Below are 25,733 nucleotides of genomic sequence, written 5' to 3' on the forward strand. Positions count from 1 at the left end.
GCTTCAAAAAAAAATGTTATTACCACTAAACATTTCAATCGTATGATTACATTGAAGACAAAGTTCAGTTAAGATTTATGTTTGTTTCTACATTTGATAAGAATAACCAATCAAATAATATATATAAGTCATAGAGCTTTTTTTTTATTAACAATGAAGAACAGTTGCCTGTATTCTCAGCCGATGCCAAGAAGACAGATTCCCAAATGCACTTCAACGTCTTAGTCGCTTTAGCACCCGATCTTTGAGATGCCTTCCACATGCAGAGCATTTGGATGTTAGCGTCTTTGCGATTCTGCAATGTCCTGTGTTTGATGTTCTGAAGCTTATTCTGACTGATTCCAAGCTTTGTGCCAATCTCTGTGAAGTCCGTCCACTTAATAGTTCTTGCCAATTTGAGCAAGTCTTGGTCAGAAATGTCACTAAATAATTTGAGAAGAAATGATGTTCATTATACTAGAAACAAAGCTTATCTTGAATTCTGGTTAGTGAATTGCTTTGGACAGAAGCGTAATCCAGTCAATCGGATATTTGTCATGCAGTTATATAGATCGTCGCTTCGACCAGCAAAACATATATAAACAAATTAAGCTATGCATCATTGATAATGAAATCAATGAGACACATAATTCGCTTGACACGCGGTTCGAACAGAATTTTTTTTTTTCCACAATTTTTCAAAGCTTTAAAACATTTCTACCATATTTATCTCACTAATATATCATTTATGGTATTTATTAGAAGGGTCAATGTAAGTTAAGAAATGTGAACATTTATTTTCTGTCATATAACCGAAGATTACTTTTTAGATTTAAAGTTATTACCTCTTGTAACTCTCAATCGAATCGCGGTTGTTTCTCCCTATTTTTGTATTTGCAAAGACAAATCAGATAAACTCACCAAACTTTTTGAATAGAACCATATGCATGGAACTGTAAATTGACAATTTACTTGGACAGAAGTATACCGAATTGTGAGCATTTTTATAATTTTCAAAAATACTGTAGGTGGCCTTTATAAGTCACGGTGTTGCCAATTTGTGTATCACGGATGACAACTTTAAAAATTCATAATTTTCCTATTTTTAATCAGATATTGCTCAATTTTTTTTACTTCTTATTTTCAACTTTTATCAATACCAGCTAATCATCAGGGTGAGCTTCTTCTTTGATAATCTTGATGTTCTGACTTCTGGTCCTACGAAATTTACTCTGGGTTTATTTCGTGAGAAAAATAAAACACCCTCAGTTAAAATGTTGAGTAAGGGTTTAGGTTTGATTTACGGTAAGGGTTACTGACCCCCCCCCCCCAAAAAAAAAAAAAAAAAATGAAATCTTACCTGGTTGAAGCAATGTCTGAAGAACCGTGGCCCAATATATAGAACGTCATTGTTGTATTGAAAAGAAATTAAATATAGTAAAATTAGTTTCTTCTGCATAATCACAAATGATTAAATGCAGAAGTGTAATGATAGATACTTGAAAACATAGCTTTAAATGTGCTTTTTCACAATGTCTTCCTTCTATAATTGGCTAGTCTATTTTTGAAAAATAAAAATCTCTGCACTCTATGGTCATTGCTACAACTATCACCCTTATTATTGTTATTATTGTTACTATTATTGTCATTATAAATATGTAAATATTATTCTTTTTATTTATGTCTATATTGCATTTTTTTCATTTTGAATAAAAGCTGTTCCTATATGCCAATAATTAAAAATCAGGGTTTTATTTTTCCTTTTTTAATTTTTTTTTATACAGGCCTGCGGCTTTTAATGTTGTCATATAGAAACATATTGCGCACACTAATGATGACTATGATCATCATTGGCGTCAAATTGTTTTCCCTCCCCCATAGAAACAACGGCCAATGTATAACTATATCAAAAGATTATTACAGATCCATACACAGTTCAGGTAATATACATTTTGAGTCATCAGGCATTATGTTTGGTATGCTTAAGAGTGTTAAGAATCTGCTGATAAATTTAAATGAGTAACAGTAAAACCTGTCATTTTCGTCTTTTCTGCCTCTGTTTCTGCAGACTTCAGGAGTGAAAGAAGCACTTCCTTCACGTTTTGATTTGGTAGTTGGCTTTGTTTCCATGTTATCAAAATTTCGTGGATGGCCTCTTGTCGGTCTTTGAGCCTCTTATACTCTATTGCATCCAGTTGTTGTATTTGGAAACCAAGTGCAACTCCCAGGTCATAAAAGTCGTCTATCGAAAGCTTTTCAGCAATGTTCTGGATATCTACATCAGGGAGATCATTTCGAAAGGTTCCTTCGATTTCTCTGTAAAAAAAAATATATGTTACTTTTTTTTTTTCATCTTCAACATTTCCTGCATGGGGAAAAAAATATTGAAGGAAAATTAATACCTTGTATTTCAGACAATAGGCCTTGTCTCACCTTAAACGAAATTGTAATTGAACTTAGAGGAGACACTCTTGTAATTGACCTTAACCTAATACAGATATATGTCGTACCTTATTACGTAACAATCTTTATTATTGTCACATGTGTACACAATCGTATCCTAGTACCGTAAATCTCTGTGTATAAGGTGCACCTGTGTATAAGGCGCACCCCTATTGTTTTTTGTTTTGTTGCCGAAAACCCACGGGAAGGACCTTCATTTTACATCGAGGTGCAGTTGAAGTTGTGAACTTGTCACAAATAATAGTAGTTGTAGAAGAATGTGTAAGATCATTAATGTAAATTAAAAACAGGTCCAGACTCTAAGGCTTCATGATACCAAGTGTCCCACACCAGCCTCATGACATCACCTAGCAGAAGCACTGTGTTCTATGCCAAACATCAATAGTCATGCATGATTATGAATAGCATCCTCTAAATTTCTGACAATGGAGTACCTATAGGATAGAACCTTGTTGTACACCATTTGTTATAGAAAACAAAATTGAGGAATTATTATTATAAACTACATATTGAGATCTATTAGAAAGATTACTTTCAAACCAAGATGATAGATAAATTTGAGTGTTGTTGTAGTTTCCGAGTGGTGAGTCAAAACACTAATAACTGAGCTGGGAGACATTGCCAGGCATAGCGCCATAAATCGAAACTAAACAAAATAAAAAAATAAAAAATAAATAAAAACTTTTTTTCTGTAACTGTGTATAAGACGCAACCCCGACTTTCAATTTTTTTTCGGCGGCAACAAAGTGCGCCTCGTACACGGAGATTTACGGTAATGAATGGAACCACTATTTTTGCTCTTGTAAATCCTGCTTTGAACACCTTTTTCTTTTTAATCAATTAAACAGCACAGCCTTTTGTGATGCAGTCACCTCAAACATTTCTGCTTCTCGGTGATAACATCTTTGATCGCCTCTCCCATTTACACTTTAAAAATTTGTAGCGCATGAAAATCTTGTCAGAAATGATGATGTAGACCTCGATTTTCAATTTTATACGGAAAGCCTAGGTGACTCCCAATATTAATTAACTCGGTTTTAAACAAGAAAAAAAATTCTTGTACATTAGAATGTAATGGTGAACTTTCAACAGATTCTCAGAAGATCGCTGACGCTTTTAATGATTTTTTTTGTAAACATTGGTGTTAGTTTAAATAGTCTCGCGCCTCAGAGCAATATTGACTTTGGACAATATTTGCCCCAGCCAAACCCTACCTCGTTGTTTATGTCACCTGTCACCGATAACAAAATATGCAATATTGTTAAAGCTTTCAAGAACCATAAGGCCCCTGGTCTAGACGAATGTTCCCCTAAAATTATCAAAGCTGTTATTGACCTAATATGTAAACCCCTATCCCATCTATTTAATTTATCTTTTAGTACAGGTAAATTCCCAGATAAAATGAAATTAGCAAGAATTACCCCAATTTTCAAAAGTGGAGTAAAGGAACAAGTTAGCAATTACAGACCTATTTCAGTACTCTCTGTTTTCTCCAAGATACTAGAATGTATCATTTACAACAGAACCTACAGTTTCCTAGAAAAACACAATTGTCTTTTTGTAAATTAATTTGGCTTCCGGGAGGACCACTCAACTCAACTCTCAATTTTGGAACTTACCAACAAAATAATTGATGCATTCGAAGATAATTCACTCGCTATCGGTGTAGTTATACTGATCTGCATGTCAAAGGCCTTCGATACAATCGACCATAATATTTATCATCTAAACTTAATTACTACAGGATTCGTGGAATAACACATGACATTTCTTCTAGCTACCTTAGTAATCGTTGTCAATGTACTATTTATAATTCTAAAATGTCTGACTTAAAAGATATTACTTGCGGGGTCCCTCAGGGGTCACTATTAGGCCCCTTACTTTTCATACTGTTTGTAAATGATATTTACCGATCATCCAACCTGCTTTCTTTTATTCTTTACGCTGATGATACAAACTTATTATACTCTCACAAAAAATTTTGATATTTGTAAAACTGTTAACACCAAGTTAATAAATGTCTGCAATTGGTTTGCTGACAATAAATTAACAATCAACTTCAAGAAATGTAACTACATGATATTTTACAACTCTCCAAAACCTGAATTAAATAATAATATTCTTCCCAGAGTGGATTCCACTAAGTTTCTTGGTATTTTCATAGACAGTAAACTAACATGGAAAAATCATATAAATGAGCTTGAAAACAAAATAGCTCAAAACACATGTGTTTTTTACCGCCTAAGTATGTTTTTACCGAAAACGATATTACATACTTTATATTGTTCTCTGATTCTCCCATCCCTATCCTATTGTAATATTATATGGGCAAATACATATTGAACAAGTCTAAAAAAAGCTCTGTGCACAGCAAAATAAAGTTTTACGTATCATATCAGTTTCTCACCCACGATCCAGTAGCGATCCTTTATTTAAATCTCTTACGTTGCTTCGTATTAGAGATATAAATAAACTTCAACAATGTACATTATTATATAAATGTCTAAACTCACAACTACCTTCTCAGTTCTGCGGCCAATTCCAACGTGTTTCAGATATACATAAGTATGGTACCAGATCATCTGAAGAAATCTATATTCCCAAACACCATAAACGTATTTTTCAAACTTATTTCCGTCTTACTGGTTGGAACAATTTACCTGTGAGGAAATCTGTATCTCTATTAAGCTTCTCTTGGAAGCCAAAAAAATGTATCATTTTAAATGTACAGTGCATAAGTATTAGCCCTACACCCAATTACGTTGACAAGTGTATGTACATGTATATTGTATAAGGGGATTTGTATGGATGTGTTAGTATATATATGTGATGTATGCGTGTTTATAATTATGTAAACATACATGTATGTATGTATAGGCCTATGTTGTATAAATGCATGTACTTGTAACAAAGTATATAAATATATATGCAGTCAAACGTTTCAACATTATACCCTTCACCTATATCTTGCCAATTATGTTATGCATGCCATACACTCCATTGCTACTATGTTGCAGTCCTCTTCTTTTCCTCTCTTCTTTTCTCTTTCTCCAAGCTCTTTATCCTCTTCTCCTCCTTGCCTATCCCTTTCTTCTATTTATAATGTATATTATGTATTTGTGTATTCCGGCCTACCCATTACAAGCTTTGCCTATCAGGTTTCGCGCCTTCTTCCTTGTAATACAAGTTCTTTAAATATATTTATGTTCCTATGTATAAATTGTATTGTTTGAACAGTTGTCAAATATGTTGTCAAATTGAATGGAAGAAAATAAATGTTCATTTGAATTGAATTGAATTAACTTAAATTTATTTTTAAAATGTGAATAGATTGATAACGACTTGCTTACCGGATAACTTGAGTAAATTCAGGACCCTTGATTTCATCTGCAATCACGAAGATAGAGGGTTTTAAAAGAAAATGTACATACATTAGGACAAGTTTTAAATCATTGTTATTTTTAAATCAGTCATTGTCCGAAATTAATGTCTGGAGAAAACAATTCCAATGAATAGAAATGATAGATATCAGTGAATATGTAATGTCTACCAATTAATTTCAAACAAGTGTCGCTTTTTAATTGATTGAAACATTTTTTGTATCATAAGAAACTCTCCTAAAAGCTAATAAGTAAAGAATTTCATAATACGTACGTCTGTGCAGGTATTTCTTTAAACGAAACTAATAATTACGTTTATTCCCGAGTAATGCTTTCCCGTTTAGTCAAGTTTATGAAAGTAACAGCCAGAGCTAAGGAAAATTAACTTGCTGATTAAAGAAAAACATGGACAAAAATATTGTTATATCATGTAAAATCATAGCTCTTCAAAAAAAAAAAAAATAATAATCAATCTTTATTGCAATACTGGGATGGGTTACATATTGTAGACTAACCTTCGTATCTAATGACGAATGCCATTGATCGAGACACCCCTAGCTTCCCAGACTGTGTAACTGTGATGGTTATCACGTTAAATGGAGTACCGGTATCGTTCTCCATCGGGGGCACTTTCAAGAGCACATTATGACTCATTCGGTTTTGAATTTGCTGTAGAGAGAGCAGCTATAGGACGAGAAAATTAGAATACAAGGTATTAAAGGGATCGTTTAACAATTTATATCTGAGATACACGGTCCTACGTGTTATCAGTGTCTGTGATATGGTGTAATATTGAAGCCCTAAAAAAATTGCCCTTCAAAACGATCAAGAAGTGCCTCAAAAAAGTAAAAACCTTTGAGTGACCGGTTTTACCATACTCGTTTTCCCCAATAGACTGTAGTGTTATGAAAACCGTCAGGCGAACGGTTTTCAAAATTTGTAATTCCAATCATAAATATCTTGATAATCAGACAGGCGATCAGCTTGTAAAAGTCATGGGGTTCCTGACTGACCTAAAGGTTTATAATTATCATTGCATCATGAGCTAAATCCAGAATTTTGTTTTTAAGAATCTGAGACAAACTTACCGATTCCCTTTAAGAAACAAACAACATTATTTTTTTTCTGGAAAGAATCAAAACAAGTAACAAGAAAAGGGGTTTCATATCTGATTTTATGTTATTATTTATTTTCTTCATAGTCTTTATCCGTTAGCCCAAAGAAAGCGGCTTTTAATAAATAGAGGAGGTATAGCGCGGCGCTGAGCGGCTCGGTCGCTGGCTGAAATTGGCAATACATTTTGGTATGGCACCTTGGAGTATGTTGTATCAGGATAAAATTATCGGAATTATTTTCTGGATTTTAGGGAATCAGATATTCAGTAAAGATTTACAGCATTATATTGGAAGAAAGATGTTTAACAGATGCTCAAATTTAAAATATTTTTAATTGAAACCTCTCCAACACAACTATTCTTCTTATGTTATTGAGACAAACACGTTTAAACATTGTAGACTTGCACACACTTCCGCCTAGACAATACCCTTGCCCAGACAATTACCTTCAGGTAAAAATGCAACAAACAGTTTATTCCGGGCAACCACTGCGGATATTTGCACACAGGACAATACCTCCCTGGACAAATTATCCCACTACAATTACACCCTTGGATAATTACCCCAGGACAATTAAAAGAGTTTGTTGATTTTATATTTCGAATATCATTAGGTAAAGAATTCCATACATCTGGACCTCTGTGTCTCATTGATTTCTGGGCTAATGTAGTGTGAGGATTGACCACATGCAAATTCTATGACTGCCTTGTTGAATACGAATGAACCATGTTATTAGGTTGGAACATTGAAGATAATGACGTAGGTAATAATTTGATATTAAAACAGAACATAAATATAGCAATTTGGAGGAAGTTAATATCATCAATCTTTAAGCATTTTAGTTTAACAAATAGTGGGGTAGCATGGTCACGATAACCAGCTCGGGTACATATGCGTACAGCTTTCTTTTGTAACAGAAGAATATTATTAGTCACACACTTGGATGTTGCCCACAAAATATTACAATAAGAGATGTGTGGTAAAATTAGACTATTATATAGCATAAGTAATATTCCATCAGAAACAAAACATTTTATTCTATACAGTACGCCAATATTTCTGGAGATTGGTGTAACAATGTGTTTTACATGGTCACTCCAGTCAAGTTTTTCATTGATATAGACACCAAGGAATTTCGTATATGTCTTTCTCTCTAAAGAAATATCATCTAGTTTAATATTAAGAGCAAGGTTGTCATTAGATTTTCTACCTCTAAAATAAATATAATTTGTTTTAAGAACATTGAGAGAGAGCACATTACTTCTAAACCATAAAGTCAACTTTGGTAGTTCCGAATTTAGTTTCTGTTCAAGAGTGTTGATTTCATGATGAGACAAGAAAACACTTGTATCATCTGCAAATAAGGTATAATTTAAATTACACATGGAATTAAAGGGGCTTATATGAAAATAATAATACCTCTGGCATTTTTACCTCTGACATTTTTACATCGAAATTCTCTCCTCTCACAACTCCGCCCCTCCCGCATCCCCCCCCCCCCTCGAGAATTTTGTATTTTTGTATTTAAAAAAAAAATTCTCCCTGGTCAAATATACGTCTATTTGATTACGAAATTTTGTTCGATGAGTGTTAAGAGTTTAATTGGTCACTTCGCTCGTTTGCACAATTTTGATACCGGATAGTTGATAATCAGGCAAAAGATGTCAACCACACACACTTAATTGTCTTTAGGCTATTTGTCTTGGGGTTTAATTGCCCTAGAAGCAATTTTCTTTGGATAATTGACTTGGGTGGTACATGTATTTGTCCAGGTTATGCTTATCCTGGGGATAATTGTCTATGGGTAGATGTTCCGAGGGGGGGGGGGGGTTAAAATTGTCCTGGGGGCTGGGGGTCAGTTGTCCGGATAGGGCTGTAGTCTTATTATGTCTCAATACCAGACCTACAAGAATTGATAATTTGTTTAAAAATATGGAGCCTGGGAGAACAATAAGAGTTTCTAACATTAATTTTTCATCTTAATTTTTCTCAAGTATTAGACAATATTCTTTCATTATTATCATTAAACTGTATACTTAAGTTTCTGAAAGGCTGAAATATGGAAAATCTCTCCGATAGTCCGGCAGCCATCTCGATATACCTTGTTTTAGGGTCTATAGTTTTTTTTTCTTCGGATTATAGTTCCTTAGACCATCAATTTGAAGAATTCGATTGCTGACACTCTGTCAGCATTGAGCAATTTGAGATATGTGACGTCATACAAAATGGCCGCCAAAATCCCCTTTTTAACCAAAATTAATGATATAAAAAGTTTTAACAGCATTTTACTACATTAAATGGCAGTCAAATATCTTAATTTTTTTCTAGAATCATCACTAAATAAAAATTGCGATGCTGTATGATCACAAATGATATGCAAATTTGCATAATTCGGAATGGCGCCCTCTATAGACACATTAACTTGAATAGTTCAAAATGATGGCCAAATACCAATTTCTAACATGAGATTATCATATGTCATGAGTCAGATGCACTGGATACAGTGAGTAAAAATTGTGCTGCACATTTATTTTTATTTTGTAATTTTATACTCGAAGAAAACATGGTTGAATTTTATGCTCTCTGTCCCATAGATATGAGGTGGCATATGGTGATAAATGCCCATTTTCAGTGACAGCGTTAAGAAACTAGATTTGTATTCTAAGGTACTAGATTCTTTTAAATTAACCTACAAATTACGAACTACCGATACGATACAGGACTATATCCGTTTATAAGTTTGCTTCAAAATCTTGAAATTTGTTTAAAGGCTCTCTAAAGTGTTGGGAGCCCTAAAATATTCCATGCGGAAGAGGGTGTCATTTAACACTTAATTCTGCAAAGTGAGGTCGTGACTGTAATGCGTGCTTCCACACGCATGTTTGCAAATGAGCTCTCTTTTAATAACATTTTCTACAAACGCTTGAGGTAGTTTCAGGTAGTGAGGCAAGGTTTGGGGGTATTTGGAGCTCCTAGTCTTCGGACCCTTGATAGCCACACGTTGATACGAGCCTCTGACATTCAGTTGGTTGTTGACTGTCCATAACATGAAGCAAAGCATTAAGTAGGTTGAGTGATGACATATGACCATGCTGCATCAACATTGCCAACTGAGTCCTAAGGGAGTCGAATCTTCTGCTTCATCACTTTCAGCATTGTACCCTATCCAATGCCAAAGTATGCCCCAAGAGTGTCGCATCCCGTCAACGCATGTCCTGCCAACATCGATGGAATGATATCTCCTAACTTGTCTACATTAGCAGGAACATCAATAACAGTTCAATTTGTGAAGGGGCGTCTTCATGGTCATTGGCGTTTTATAAGTCCGTCATGTAGATAATGATCGATGCAAAAGTAGTACGTAGACGTCTGTGTCATCCACTAGGACCCTAACATACATCTTCTCATTAGCATCAATTCAAATCGCTTGCTGTACTTTGATGTTGCCTGCTTCATCATAACTATGTTGTGGACAGACCTTTCCTTGCCATGACATCACTGCCTGGAATCACTTCAACAGCAACCTCATCTTGACGGTAAAGGCCTGCTTGTGCTTTTGCCTATTTCTGAGCACCCAATCATCCTGCAGACTCGCGCATATAATTACGATGTCGATCAACTGTAGTTTGTTGTCATGAAAAGATAGTGAAGTTAGCAACACTAGAGACACGTTTCAACAACTTCTCTCCCTAGCTTTATTGATCTTTCCAAAGCTTTTGACTGCGTACAACATAAACGCCTATGGAAGATTATGAGCTGGATGGGCTTTCCAGCATATATAATTCAACTCATCCAGTCGCTCTACCAATACCTAGAAGCAACAGTAAGAACAGAGAATGGCTACACCGAACGGTTCACTATTGGTCAAGTTGTCCGTCAAGGCTGCATCCTATCACCATCTATGCTGTATTCATTATGACAAAGGCATTTTATGGTCAAGTTTCTGTTGGTGGACGAACGATCACCAACCTAAGATACGCCGACAATACAACACTCTCTGGCGTATTGATGGGGAAGGGTTGGGGGGGGGGTTGGGGACATTTAAACCCCCAAACAAAATTCAAACTGTTTTTTCTATATATTCGATACCAGTGATTTACAAATGTTGCTGAAATGACATGATTTTCCTGGGTTTTTTCTCACTTTTTAGTAAATTATTATTTGTTAAGCATATATGTTGGAAAATGACAAATCCTAAATTCACAGTCAAGCAAAAAATATGCTTATTTAAAAGCCTACATGTCAGGGTCCGCAGAACAGCGGGGCTCAGGGGACTCGAGCCCCCTCACTTTTTGTATAAAGTATGTTGAAGAGAACTAGAAAGAAAGAAAGAAAGTGACCCGAGGTGAAATGAGGTATCAAAATGTGTTCATCTTACAGTTAATAAATGCCTGAAACCCTTGAGCTTCCAGGGGCTGTGCCCCTTGAACACCACGCCAATTTGCGCTCCCCTCTTACTGATCGTAAATACTTCACCCCCCTCCCCCCACCCCGATTTTAAAAAAGTTCTGCGGGGCCTGCATGTAACATGTATGAGTGGTGGTGATGCAGATTGTTTTTCTGCCCCTCTAAGTGTTTTTGCTCAGTATGCCACTGACAACACTTATAACGAGAACATCAGAAGAACTACTAGAACTCTTTAAAAAAGAGTGAAGGATGCAAGTGAATAATTTGGACCCTACCTCAATGGGAAAAAGACCTAGATCATGATTGGTGGAAATTAACTACATGCAACAGAGCATGGTGGTTGATGGAGAAGAAGTTGATCAAGTGGACAAGTTTATATAATGTTCTTGGGTCAATGATTGTCAAGGAGGGTGGAAGCTCGGCAATATCTGCCTTTGAAATGTGGTGTTGGAGGAAGCTACTTGGGATATCATGAAGAGATTACAACACCAATGGACACAATTAATGTCCATCATCGGAGATCAACTGCCACTTGCTACCAGGATTGACGGTACAAGCTACAATAGTTTGGTCACGTTAGCAGAAGATCAGGTGACAACCTTGACAAATTATCATTCAAGGTACCTTTGAAGGAACACGTAACAAAGGAAGACTCAAGCTCAGATGGACTGACGACCTTCGGGAAATCACTAGTCACCCTCTAAATACTAAAGACACTCTACCGGATTGCAGGAGACAGATGCCGATCAAAAGGTCTCATCAAACGGGTCACAATGGTGAGCCATGATCTATATGACAACGACGACGAATAGTAAGAGATAGTTTCTTGGAGGGCAGCAGTGACGCGGGACTCAGTTGGAAGACTCTCGACCCGTTATGACCTCTAGATACTCTTGGATCTGTCAAACACCAAGCAAAAATCATCAGATTTTCATCCACAGCAGAGCACAACCATCAATGACTGTACAAGGTTGTTCCAGTGTCTCATGCCTGGCTGACATCTCAACTTTTGTCAAATTCTATAAGTCCGTCTTTGACATGGGAGTGCTCGTTTCCAGAATCATCAAAAAGTGCTGTTGGGACTGGTGAAAGCTCTTATGACAAAATGTCCTTGATATTGACCTCTCTTGAACTTGTCTGCAGTCCTATTACTCTGGAGCAGATCAACTTTTCATAGATTTTTGTATCCCAACATTGACTTCTTCATGGCAGCCATGGTTTGAACTTTCTTGGAAATTGTGTCATAGAATCCACCAGGTAATATCTTTTGAAATTCATGCATCTGTCTAGTATAGATGTCAACTGCTTTATCCACATTCACTGACGTTGGAGCAATGCTGGTCTAAATAAAGCCTATCAATTGAATAATAATGTGTGCCGTAAAACCACTTCTCACCGATTTGATGAAAAATGAATTCTTTCATAGCCATTTTTTTTCTTGACATATGTAGGGTAGGTGTAGGGAATTGGAGACCACCAAGCTTGAACCCATCACTGTCTGTCCGTGTTGGCTCCAATATTGATATAGCGACAAATGTGGCCTTAAACAACACTTCTGCATATATCCAATTCATTTCGAAGACTACAATGCGTTCTCTCTCCGAGAAAATTGGCAAAATTGACCAAGATATTAGCAATTTTGATCGTAAAAATTTGCTCTGATATAAAAACACAATTTTCACTGAATGTTGTGGTGTATGCAGATATTTAGGGGTGGCTCTTAAAAATTAGTTTTAAAAGGAAGTTTATGAAATGTGCCAACCATCACAGAAAGCTTATGGCCATTGTATGTTGTGAATGGGTGTTGCAATTCACATTATGAATGGTGTCTGATCAGAAATGTGTGTAGGTAATTGGGGACACCAGGTCAAAGATGGGGGCCTACTTCTCCCCAGTTGTCCATTTCATGTTGAAAGGCACTATCATGAAACATATTTGGTCGTACGTGTCACCATTCTAATTTGAATGCATTCAATTTTAAGAAGTTGTTTCTATGCTGTGAGTTTGATCAATGTAAAATTCATATTGCCAGAACATTATTCTGAAAGTATTTTAACATAATTGAGAACACCTTTATTACTGTAAACAAAAACTACAGAAATATTTTGGGCCACATTGTTTTAAAATCGTTTCAAAATTTCAGTAAGTTCATTGGCTCCATATATCTCTTTCAAAAAATGTTTGAACTAACTATAACAATCCCATTTTCATTCAAATTGTATTTAAAATGTCTTGGTTTGTAACTGTCCCTTATTACCTACACATGTAGGTAATGAGAGACCTTTGGTGATGATGTTATTAATCATTGTTATCTTATTAATCAGTTACATCATGACCACAATTTCATTACAAAATAAAGAGAAAAAATACTAAAGGGAATACAAAAATGTCTGTATGTGTAACATTGTTCATGTTTATGTAAATTATGCAAATGTGCTTAAGGGTCTTCCATTCCCCACACCTACCCTATCTAAATTTGTACCAAACACGATGAAAGATTATGCAGCACAACTGCAATTGTTGCCCCCCAAAAGCATTTAATATGATTTCAACGTGACATAGATTTAAGAAATTGGCATTTGGCTGGCACATATATTTTATTCAAAATAATATGGTTATAGAGGGCGCTATTTCAAAATATGCAAATAAGCTGGTCATCTATGGCCATGCAACATCACAAAACATTTTGTTAGTGATGGTCCTAGAGAGATACAGACATTTGGCTGCCAAAAATTGTAGAAAAAATCCTTATTATATATTTATTATTCATTTTTAAAGGAAAATCATGTACTTTGGCGGCCATTTTGTATGACGTCATATATCTTAAATTGCTCAAGGCTGACAGAGTGTCAGCAATCGGATTCTTGAAATAGAAGGTCTAGGCAATCAAAATCCATTGAAAAAAAAACTATAGACCCTAAAACAAGGTTAGGCCAATAATCTGCATTTGGCTGCCGGACTACGAGGGGGACCTGTTTCTTTTCCCCCTGATACAAGACACTTGGAGACACCATACAAAACGATGGGTGTTAATTTCAGCAGGGCGCCGCGTCGTGCATGCTGTGCCAGAACCCTACTGTTAAACAAAAGCATAAAAAGCCGAGTAAAAAAATTGAGGTTGGTTTATACATGTAGATTCTACCTGTACACAATTTTTTTTTAAAGGTTATTGTTGTACTTTAACTGGACCTAACACTGCACGTAACACTAAACTAACCCTAACCTTTACCAAAATCTAACCTTAGACCTTACTGCAACCCTACCTCAAAACTCTAACTTTTGTATCACAAAATAAAACAAGAGCAAATGTCGCAGTGCTTAAAGTCGGCCGGAACATCAAGCAGGGAGATTATCAAAGGGAAAGTCGAACCTGATAATAAGCTGGTATTAATAAAAGCCGAAAAATATGAGAAACACAAATTTAGTGAGAGTTTGAGCGATATCCGATTAACAATAAGAAAGTTATTGAAGTAATGTCATCAGTGATATCCAATTGGCAACACTGTGACATATCTTGCGAGGTTCTCTACAATTTGCTCTGTACAGAAAACTTCATAGACTTCCATTTTCTTAGTGATTGACATAGCAGATTTGTTTCATTCACGGATTGTATAAAAACATATTTGCAATAATTGTATTTAGGTTGCACATATGATTGAAATTTTATGTAAGGAAAATAGTAGGTTCTGATTTTTCTTTAATGCAGAGCGAATGAAAAGGATTCTAGCAAGATACGTCACAAAGTTGCCAATTTGTGTACGATTGATCATAAATTCAAATATCTATAACTTTCTTGATTTGAATCAGATTTTGCTCAAGTTTTACTGACCTGTTTTTTTCATTTTTCTGCTTCTATTAAATCTAGCTTCATATCAGGGCGGACACAATTTATTTTCGTACCTTAGTTTCTGCCATCTTCCCCTCACAATCATGTGCCACTGTAACGTCACCTGAATGAGATGTGATGCTAAATGGGACCGAACGATGGGCCTTGCGGTACGACTGATGCTTCTCCTCGTGTAGAACTTCCTATTTCAAAGAAAGGAGGACCAGCAATTGAGTAATTCATGGGCCTAATGAATCGGACAGTTTCTCTGGTTCTCATGGAAATTTATCTTGACAACATTGGGGTATAAACCGGGGCTCACTATTAAAGCAAAACTATTTTCACGACCATCATCATGATTCCATTTAATTTTATTTCCATTGAATTCAAAAGCATTAATTGGTGAAAATTGGGAGTTCACCCAACTGTACACATTTCGGACAAACCCATGGGCCGCTGATGAGTGATTCTTGAGGACATTAGAATGCCATTCCGTACTTTATCATGGTACTATCCAAGAAAATTCAGCTTGTTACCAGCATTGTATAGGCTTTGGCATACAGGCCATTCTCGGAGTAATTTTTAATGAAATTATGTCTCAAGACATTTGTAATGGCGTACAGCAATTTTAATCACACTTCTAGAAAATCCCATTAATTTTGGTGTAAGCAAGCTGTAAGGCCTTGCACATAATAACCCCAAGAAGTAAGATTTTAAACAACAACCCTATAATCTTCCGGAAATTTGCAGTAGTTAACAATTTACTAATACAATATATTAACAGTACATACTGTATCCATGCCAGGAACATCGGCATGCACATGAAGATGAACTTCTATCTCTTTGCCTCTTTCTACGGTTTCCGGGATGTATGGAGTGCACATAAGTTGGTGTCGGATCACCTGCTGTTCAAGAGAAATAAGAACCCACCACTCAGCACAGTGACCGATGTACAGCTCAAGATGTCTCTTGTACACTCTGCAGTATGGTGGTTCGTCTGGTGAGCTGGATGATCTATTTCTCGATATTCTTGGTAGATCTAGTGTCAATTGTTTAAAAATAAAATGTTTTTAAGTTGAAGTAGCAATCCTAAAGAGCACGAAAAACCCCTTCACTCCTTCCCCTATTAAAAATGTCCTTAAAAAAATAGGTATTGCGGATTGTTCATCTTTACGGTATGGATGACAACGATACCTAGAGGCTAGAGGGTGAATTACCAACCAAGTGATCACTTTGAAGGAGTTCTAAAACTACAATCAGAATTCAAGATTTCTGGGTTTATTGTCTATGTAAATGCACTTGCGAAGGAAGAGGATATACAAGATGAGATATTATTTTCAATTGTTGTTTCACGGAAAGTAAACGGTAAAAGAAATATGGTATCATACCCTAAGAAATAAATTTAAAGTGTTGTGTCTGACAAAGTAGAAGTGGATTTCCGGACATCACTTTCCATATATCCCAGTATTAAAGATAAAGACCAGCTATGGTCATGCGATTGCATTGTGAAAGAAACGTTGTAGAATCGATCAGAAAAGGTTGATCATCTAACATATAAGTATTGATGTGTACTGCAAGGTTCTGGAATCATCAAAATGATAAGAAATTTGGCCCAGTCTTCGTAAAGTTACAAGCACTGTACACAAAAAGATGTATATGGGACTACGCACACGTGCACGACACGTGTGTTTATCTCTCACACACCAATAGATAAACTAATTTACCAATTGTATCAATTAGTAGGCGGTTTCCCAGCAAATTTTTTATCATCATGTATTAGTCAAAACATACTCTTTCACATGATTGGTAATAAGAGCTTCCATTTCATTTTTTGAAATTGGGGCGTTTCCAATACTGGTCTTTACCTTTAAGAATGGGTCATTTTCTCAATCTGATCCAATTGACTTACCCTTCACTGAATCCCATGAACGGCAAACGATATCAGGCTTCACTCGATCTGGGTTGACGATGAAGGCTGAGTGAGGTATCTTGATCTTAACAGGCTGGTGAAAGATCATGTTTGGAGGCTCACATCTGATCCCAAGACAGGCCAATGATTCATCTCCCTGACTGTCTATACTTGGAGGATCTTGTATACTGGTTAATGTTATCTCGCAGGAGCCACTCTCTTGTACAGCCCCTGGTGGGATAGACATGGATATACCAAGGTCCGCCAGTTCTATCTGCTTTCCTCCATTACCGACATGAGCAAACACCGTAACCAAGGGTATGGCTTCTTCAGCTGTACACAAGATGAAATCAAGAGATAACCAACTACTGGTGGAAATGAAGGGTTTCTAATATTCAGAGACTACCGGTAGTGAATGACTGAATCTCGGGAACATCAGATATAAAGCTGGTAATTACAAAAAAAGGAATAAAATCTATAATTGTTTATTAAAAAGGCGGAGTACTACACAGTAGTGCAATAATGTGTATCACCTCGTACTTAAATGTAAACGTATGTTTCATAAATGTATGAGTTCTCTTTAGCAGCGAAATGAAGACTGGATGAGTAATATATATAGTTGGAACAATGCACGATAAAGTAAATTTTGTTATCTCGCTGTATCCTACATTACCTCGATATCTTGTGATCATCTCTATTGACGGTAACCTATAATTTTGAGGGAACAAGGGAGACCAAAGAGTCATTACAAGTATTGATGATTTGATTTATAATCATATCATGGACAACACGTAAGAGCTTTTGATAATCATCTTCAGCCATGGTATGAATATAGAGAGAATATAGAGAGAATGAAAGAAGGAAAAAAAAAAATCGACATTTCAATAGGCCAATTAAGAATCCAGGGTTTAAAGGGGCCATCACACTACAGTGTGAGTCCAAAAAAAAGTTTACACCTAGAAAATTGCTAATTATTTTTAAAATCTTTTATGAACAGTAAATCATTATAATATGAAAGAGTGTTTTATCCCAAATCATTTGGTATCATTTTTGTGTGGTATGTGTTCACGCTTGGATGAACAGGAGGCATTGTTTGCGAGAGTGCAAAAATCAACTTGCGCCAAAGTTGCTTATCTGATGTTTAAATAAAACAATTGGGATTTGGGTATTAAATCGGCTTTTGTAGATCCAAATAACATCCCTAACAAAATCAATCATGTCACACATATCAAATATCGAATATCAAATATCAACGATCATTTGTGCGCGTGTGTGTGTGCGTGGGTGACTTTGCTTCTGCAAAAAGCATATGCTATGCATTTCATTTGATACATTCAATTCATTCTCTCACTCCGCTAATCTCAACATAATACATGCTGTAGGCATCACTTTGGCGCAAGTCGATTTTTGCACGCTCGCAAACAATGCCTCCTGTTCATCCAAGCGTGAACACATACCACACAAAAATGATACCAAATGATTTGGGATAAAACGCTCTTTAATAAGATGTATAATAATTTACTGTTCATATATGATTTTCAAAATAATTAGCCATTTTCTAGGTGTAAACTTTTTTTTGACTCACACTGTATAATACATTCAGGAAATAAACATGAACGAATTTCAAAAGTCTGAATAGGTGCACAGACCTCAACACGAATACATTCCAGATGCTGGACGAAAATTTCTAAAGAACGAACCAGAGCGGATTGTGAAAGAAACAAACGAACAACTAACTCTGCATACGCCTCCACCCCCCCCCCCCCTCCCTGTATGTTCTGCGACTTTAATTAAATTGAGTCAGTCCAAATTCCTTACGTGATATCTCCATATGTTTATCCGGGTATTTAATGAATTAAATAACGAATTCAAAATAAAATGTTTACCGGTACGCGAACTTCGGCGTCTGCCAGCTAATAATCATTTTGTTTCGTTTAAGCCAAAGCTGGAATAGACTATTTTGAAGACAGCCTATGTTCAAACGACCCCCAAATATCCACAGATCTTTAAAATATGGATAAGTATCACTCTTTGCACTTTACAATTTACAGCCAAAGGGATAGAAGTGCTTCCTGATTAAGTTTTGTTTCTCCTCTTTAAAAGACTTTCATTCGTGGGAGCCTATCACAGAATGTACCATCAGTGTATAAATGAATATTGACTTCTGGAACATGTATCCAGCATTTGTGTCGATGAGTTTTACAGTTTGGTACAATACCGTAATTAACGTTGTATAACCACCCTCTGAGATTTTTTTTTGTGTGTGTAAGATCATTAATGTAAATTAAAAAACAGTAGGGGACCTAGGATAGAACCTTGTGGTACACCATGTAATAGAAGAAAAATTGGAGGAATTATCTCTGAAATGGTCCATTAATCATCAAAAGACGTAGCCTGTGAACAAAGATTTCCCTACCTTGAAAATATCTCCTGTCGGATAACTTCATCGGTAGCATAGTGAACTGGTAGTTTGCCTTCACCATCCCTTACGTCCAGTTTCGCGTCATGCTCCAGAAGGTATAAGACTAGTTCTAAAGCCTTCTCTGGGGAAAGCTCGTGATGATAGGAGTCTTCTGAGATCTGAGTAAACAAATGTGATGATTACCTTATCAATTAATATAATCATTTTTTTTAATTATGAAACAATATGTATCTTATGTATATTTTGTTATCTGTATTATTTATGCATGTTAAATGTGAAATCAACTCAAACTCAAACTCAAACTCAAACATACCAGTAGGTTATTTAAAAAATTCAAAAAATGTGCAGCGATAGTTTTTATGTCTATATATATGTTTATAAACAGGTCATTTCAAAGTTTGATGGTAAAGACATCATTATTTTTCATCAATGTTTTGGTTAAACAACCAAGTACGGGAACCACCCCAGCTGATCTATTAAATTACACGTTTATTTCCCATCAAAACACTTCTAAAAATACCATCAATCTAACAATCTGCCTAATAACTTTAATAGCACTTCCGTTCATCTTGATTGATAGATTCTCGTGCTCTTGTTCATTACCCGATTCTGAAATCCCAAAACTCTGAAATCAACACCTTTCTCAAGGATTAATGGTGTTATCCAGTTACACCAAGAACTTAATCCCATATATGCATGATAACGGTGAATCAAACGTAGGCCTAGTAATAATCAAATCTTTTGATTTGAGCATAGTCTTGACTGGCACTTGTGCTATACAACTGGTACGATGTGGCCTAAAAAAGTCATCTCTAAGTATTAAGTTCTGACTATTCTGACATGACTGTTCGGTTACTATGCGGGAACAAGCTCTAAATCACAAGTGAACAATATTAAACATCCCGCTTAAGAAAAGTGCATGGCAACATAATTACGATTTTCTACTTGCAGACCAGCTTAACGGTTGTTAGTGCTATGTGAATTTTCAATCATCTTTACCTGTTTGGATCTCCCTTTTAATTGCTCTTTTCTGCCCTTGTGATCTGAAAGTATGATGGCTTCATGAAGACAGGTCTTTCCATTGTGCGACTGGATGTTTAAGGAAGCTCCATGGGAAACCAGCGACTCGACAACCGGTGTGTGGCCATTTTGAGTGGCGAGGTGAATGGCAGTCAATCCTTCATCATCACGTTGATCGAGAATCCCAGAGATCTATATAACAAAAAATAATAATTAAAAAATAATATATAAACAAGTCAACGCAAGCGTAGCATCCCCTCGCAGGGTACAAATGGGCTATAGCTTAGAACAAGTTACCTCACTAGGCAAGGCATTTTTGCATGTATAATTAGGTATTTTAGCATATTTAATGAGCTATGACATTTCATCTTTGACCTACATACTCCGAAATTGAACTTAGGCTGTGTTTTAATATCATGTACCTTCATTAAAATCCGTCAAACTATTACTAAAGTTATTTACACCTATTTGTTTGTGGCTTACACCCAGTAAATAAGATCAATTGATTGATCTGTAATTGAAAAACAAGTCAGAATTTTGTTTTGGAACCAGCAGGACTTGAACCTGCATCTACTGCTTGCCGGGCAGCGACTCTACCACCAGGCCATCACTGGTCCATGGCGCCGCCACGATGAACTAGAAACAAATACCCAAGCTCTTCTGAAGCTCTCCTGATGCAGGTTCAAGTCCTGCTGGTTCCAAGATTTTTTCTGACTTGTTTTCAATACTGATTGATCAATCGATTTTATTTACTGGGTGTAAGCATTTCTCCCAAGAATTATTACATTTATAAAAGTTCTTATAATGAATATTAATAAGTCAGAATAAATCAAGAGAGCTTGGGTATTTGTTTCTAGTTCATCGTAACTGTGCCATGGACCAGTGATGGCCTAGTGGTAGAGTAACTATACCCACCAAGCAGTAGATGCAGGTTCAAGTCCTGCTGGTTGCAAGATGTTTTCTAACTTGTTTTTCAATTACCGGTACAGATCGATCAATCTTATTTACTGGGTGTAAGCCACAAATATATTTCAATAATTGAAATTTCTCCAAGGAAGCAGACAGTACTTTGTTGGCGAGGGGATAATTATAGGTGTATTCCTTATGATAGAGCACTGGTAGCATTCCATAATTACGTGAACTTTCAACTAGCTTTGAAATGCAACAAAATTATCAGGATTTAAAAAAATCTTATTAGCCTACACCTTGAGGAATCTGAATGTGATTATATCTAAGCAAAGAAACATATGAATCTTCGAAATAACCTCCACTTAGCTATGTTAGCCTTTATTATTACCTATTTTTTTAACTGTAATTTGGAGCTTGAATTATCATTATTTATATTGGCTCCTCACTATGTAGAGGAATGATTTATTACACACCTTTGCATGCATTGCTAAGATGGCTGAACAGTTGGTACTTCCTTTCTTTGAAGATAGATGCAGTGGGGTCTGTCCATTGGCATCCTTTACATCAACTAGGGCTCCTTCCTCAAGCAGGACCTTAACAATATCAAAGTCACCTTTCATAACAGCAACGTGCAAGGGGGTGTAGCCATTTCTGTTGCCCATGTTCACACTTATTCCTTGAGCTAGCAAATACTTTGTGACACCAAGATAACCCTCCTGGACAGCACTGTGTAGTGCAGTAACGTCATTATCTCCCTTATTCACCTCAGCACCTTGACTGATGAGATATTCGGCGACATCAAGATGACCCTCTTGAGCAGCACTGTGTAATACAGTCCAACACTTATTATTTCCTCTATTCACCTCAGCTCCTTGACTGATAAGATATTTGGTGACATCAAGCTGACCCTCCTGAGCAGCAAGGTATAATGCAGTGACACCCTCATTAGTTCCCTTATTAACCTCAGCTCCTTGACTGATCAGACATTTGGTGACATCAAGGTGACCTTCGAAAGCAGCATTGTGTAATGCAGTCCTACCCTTATTACTTTCCTTATTTACCTCGGCTCCTTGACTGATCAGATATTTAGTGACATCAAGGTGACCATTTATAGCAGCGAATTGTAATGCAGTCCTACCCTTATTATCTCCCTTATTCACCTCGGCTCCTTGACTGACAAGATATTTGGTGACTTCCAGGTGACCTTCGGAAGCAGCACTGAGTAAGGCAGCCAAACCATCATTATCTACCCCATTCACATCAGCTCCTTGACTGATGAGATATTTTGTAACTTCAAGGCGACCCTCCTGAGCGGCCCTGCGTAAGGCAGCGAGACCTTCATTATCTCTCTCATTCACATCAGCTCCTTGACTGATCAGATATTTGGTGACTTCAAGGTGACCCTCCTGAGCGGCCTTGTGTAAGGCAGCCACACCGTCATTATCTCTCTCATTCACATCAGCTCCTTGAATGATGAGACATTTGGTGACATCAAGGTGACCTTCGAAAGCAGCATTGTGTAATGCAGTCCTACCCTCAGTATCTCCCTCATTCACCTCAGCTCCTTGACTGATCAGATATTTGGTGACATCAAGGTGACCTTCCAAAGCAGCATTGTGTAATGCAGTCCTACCCTCAGTATCTCCCTTATTCACCTCAGCTCCTTGACCGATGAGATATTTGGTGACATCAAGGTGACCATCGAAAGCAACAGATTGTAACGGAGTCCTACCCTTATTATCTCCCCCATTCACCTCAGCTCCTTGACTGATCAGATATTTGGTGACATCAAGGTGACCCTCGTGAACAGCTAAATGCAATGCAGTCATACCGTCATTATCTCCCTTATTCACCTGGGCTCCTTGACTGACGAGATATTTGGCGACTTCCAGGTGACCGTTGAAAGCAGCACTGCGTAATGCAGTCCTGCCCTTATTATCTCCCCCATTCACCTCAGCTCCTTGACTGATCAGATGTTTGGTGACATCAATATGACCATTCTTAGCAGCACTGAATAAGGCAGGCAAACCTTCATTATCTACCCTATTCACCTCAGCTCCTTGACTGATCAGATATTTAGTGACATCAAGGTAACCCTCCTGAGCAGCAAGGTGTAATGCAGTGCCACCATCATAAGTTCCCTTATTCACCTCAGCTCCTTGACTGATCAGATATTTAGTGACATCAAGGTGACCCTCCTGAGCAGCAAGGTGTAATGCAGTGACACCATCATTAGTTCCCTTATTCACCTCAGCTCCTTGACTGATAAGATATTTGATGCAATCAAGGTGACCCTCCTGAGCAGCAAGGTATAATGCAGAGCCACCATCATTAGTTCCCTTATTCACCTCAGCTCCTTGACTGATAAGATATTTGATGACATCAAGGTGACCCTCCTGAGTAGCAAGGTATAATGCAGTGCCACCAACATTATCTGCCTTATTCACCTCAGCTCCTTGACTGATAAGATATTTGATGACATCAAGGTGACCCTCCTGAACAGCAGGGTATAATGCAGTGCCACCATCATTAGTTCCCTTATTCACCTCAGCTCCTTGACTGATAAGATATTTGGTGACATCAAGGTGACCCCCATCAGCAGCAAGGTGTAATGCAGTGCCACCCTTATTATCTCCCTTATTCACCTCAGCTCCTTGACTAATGAGATATTTGGTGACTATAAGGTGACCATTGGCAGCAGTATCATGTAGTACAATCCTACCCTCATTATTTGCCTTATTCACTCCGGCTCCTTGTCTGATCAGATATTTGGTGACATCATGGTGACCATTGGCAGCAGCACCGTGTAATGCAGTACAACCCTCATTATCTCCCTTATTCACCTCAGCTCCTTGAATGATTAGATATACGGTGACATCAAGACGACCCATCTGAGCAGCAATTTGTAATGCAGTCATACCATAATTATTTCCCCAATTTACACTAGCTCCTTCACTGATGAGATATTTCACCACTTCAAGTTTACCACACCCTGCTGCCATGAGTAAAGGATTCCAGCCTTTAGTATTGCACTGATACACTTTTGCCCCCTGACTGATAAAGTATCGTACCACATCAAGATGACCATTCCTTATAGCACTATATAATGCAGACCAGCCGTCCTCGTCTTCTTTGTCCATATTAGCTCCATGACTAAGTATAATTGTTATTGGTTGAACATGTCCGAGTGATGCAGCAAGATGTAAGGGTGTTCGTCCATCTGAAGTCGCCTTCTCCACATCAGCTCCATGATTTAAGAGATACTCGATAACAGTCTCCTGGCCATACAGGACAGCCGTGTGTAAGGGTGTGTTTCCATCTTGGTTTGTCTGGTTTATGTTACAACCCTGTTTTAGCAGTCTTTTTACACTGTTGGTTTTACCCCGAGATACTGCCTCATGAAGCTTTTGATTTATGTCCTCCATACTTGAAGTAGCACCATTTTATCAGACTAGCACAGTCTCTTGTAATGGACTACTTTTCTCATTACGCTTGATTAAGAATCTATACCTTTCGTAGCTGACAGTCCGGTTGCATGTTACATGTTACAAGCATAAGCATGCACTACACTGATACAAATTCATAATTGCAATGGGCAATTGTCATTTTTGTTGTTTTCAATCAGTTCCAAAGTCCTGTGCGGTGAATTAAATCATAACACGAATATATTCAAAATATCAATCATTCCTATTCCATTGTTAGGCTTCTCTCATTTTCTCCTTCTCTTTTTCTTCTTTTTCAGCAACAATCAGGAATCATCAATATTTCATTCAATATAAAATGGTTGTGGATAGAACAGAGTACAAGCTGATCGAGATGAGCCCTGTTAGAATGAGATAGTCCTACAAATGGGATAAATGGTGAACTTCCCCAAAAGTGTAGATTTTATTCGATCTGTAAAGATAATGCACAGAAAATAACATATTTTGAGTTATCTTGTTCATTGCATATAAATCTTAATAAATGGTTTGGAAATGTACACTTCTTTGTCTGACCTGGTTCTTATTTCTAAGTGTAGCAGACAAGATTGCTTGTTATCAAAGTCATTTTGATTTGATTTGATTTGATTTGATTTGATTTATTTATTTCTGTTTGATTTTCTTTTTCTTTTGCATTTTTACAAATATATAACAAACAAACCATTGCAAATTTTACACATTTCAAAAGAATATATTATGTCAAATAAAGTTAAGCTGGCTGTGACTATATAATCAACAACAAAAATCAAACAGGAGGGTTGACAAAATAAGCCAAGCTTGATAGCACGACTACCCTCAATGGATACATAATTATACAATCGAGG

At 36.8% G+C, this 25,733-nt stretch overlaps 1 protein-coding gene across 1 annotated transcript; it reads right to left on the minus strand.

Moving 5' to 3' along the window:
* Nucleotides 1-15: 15 nt before the first annotated feature.
* On the minus strand, nt 16-24,348 carry LOC575103 (ankyrin-3-like). The gene is made up of 13 exons (XM_030994355.1): nt 24,153-24,348; nt 21,904-22,991; nt 20,501-20,713; nt 19,496-19,659; nt 17,753-17,787; nt 17,080-17,412; nt 15,962-16,209; nt 15,245-15,373; nt 6,338-6,506; nt 5,793-5,829; nt 2,012-2,295; nt 1,340-1,355; nt 16-422 (listed from the first exon to the last, which is right to left on the minus strand). The coding sequence occupies exons 1-13, from the start codon at nt 24,346-24,348 to the stop codon at nt 65-67; spliced, it is 3,270 nt and encodes a 1,089-aa protein (XP_030850215.1). The 3' UTR covers nt 16-64.
* Between the last annotated feature and the right edge of the window lie 1,385 nt (nt 24,349-25,733).

The sequence above is a fragment of the Strongylocentrotus purpuratus genome, unplaced genomic scaffold (genome assembly GCF_000002235.5).
Source record: "Strongylocentrotus purpuratus isolate Spur 01 unplaced genomic scaffold, Spur_5.0 spur5_scaffold_21, whole genome shotgun sequence".
NCBI classification, from domain to species: Eukaryota; Metazoa; Echinodermata; class Echinoidea; order Camarodonta; family Strongylocentrotidae; genus Strongylocentrotus; species Strongylocentrotus purpuratus.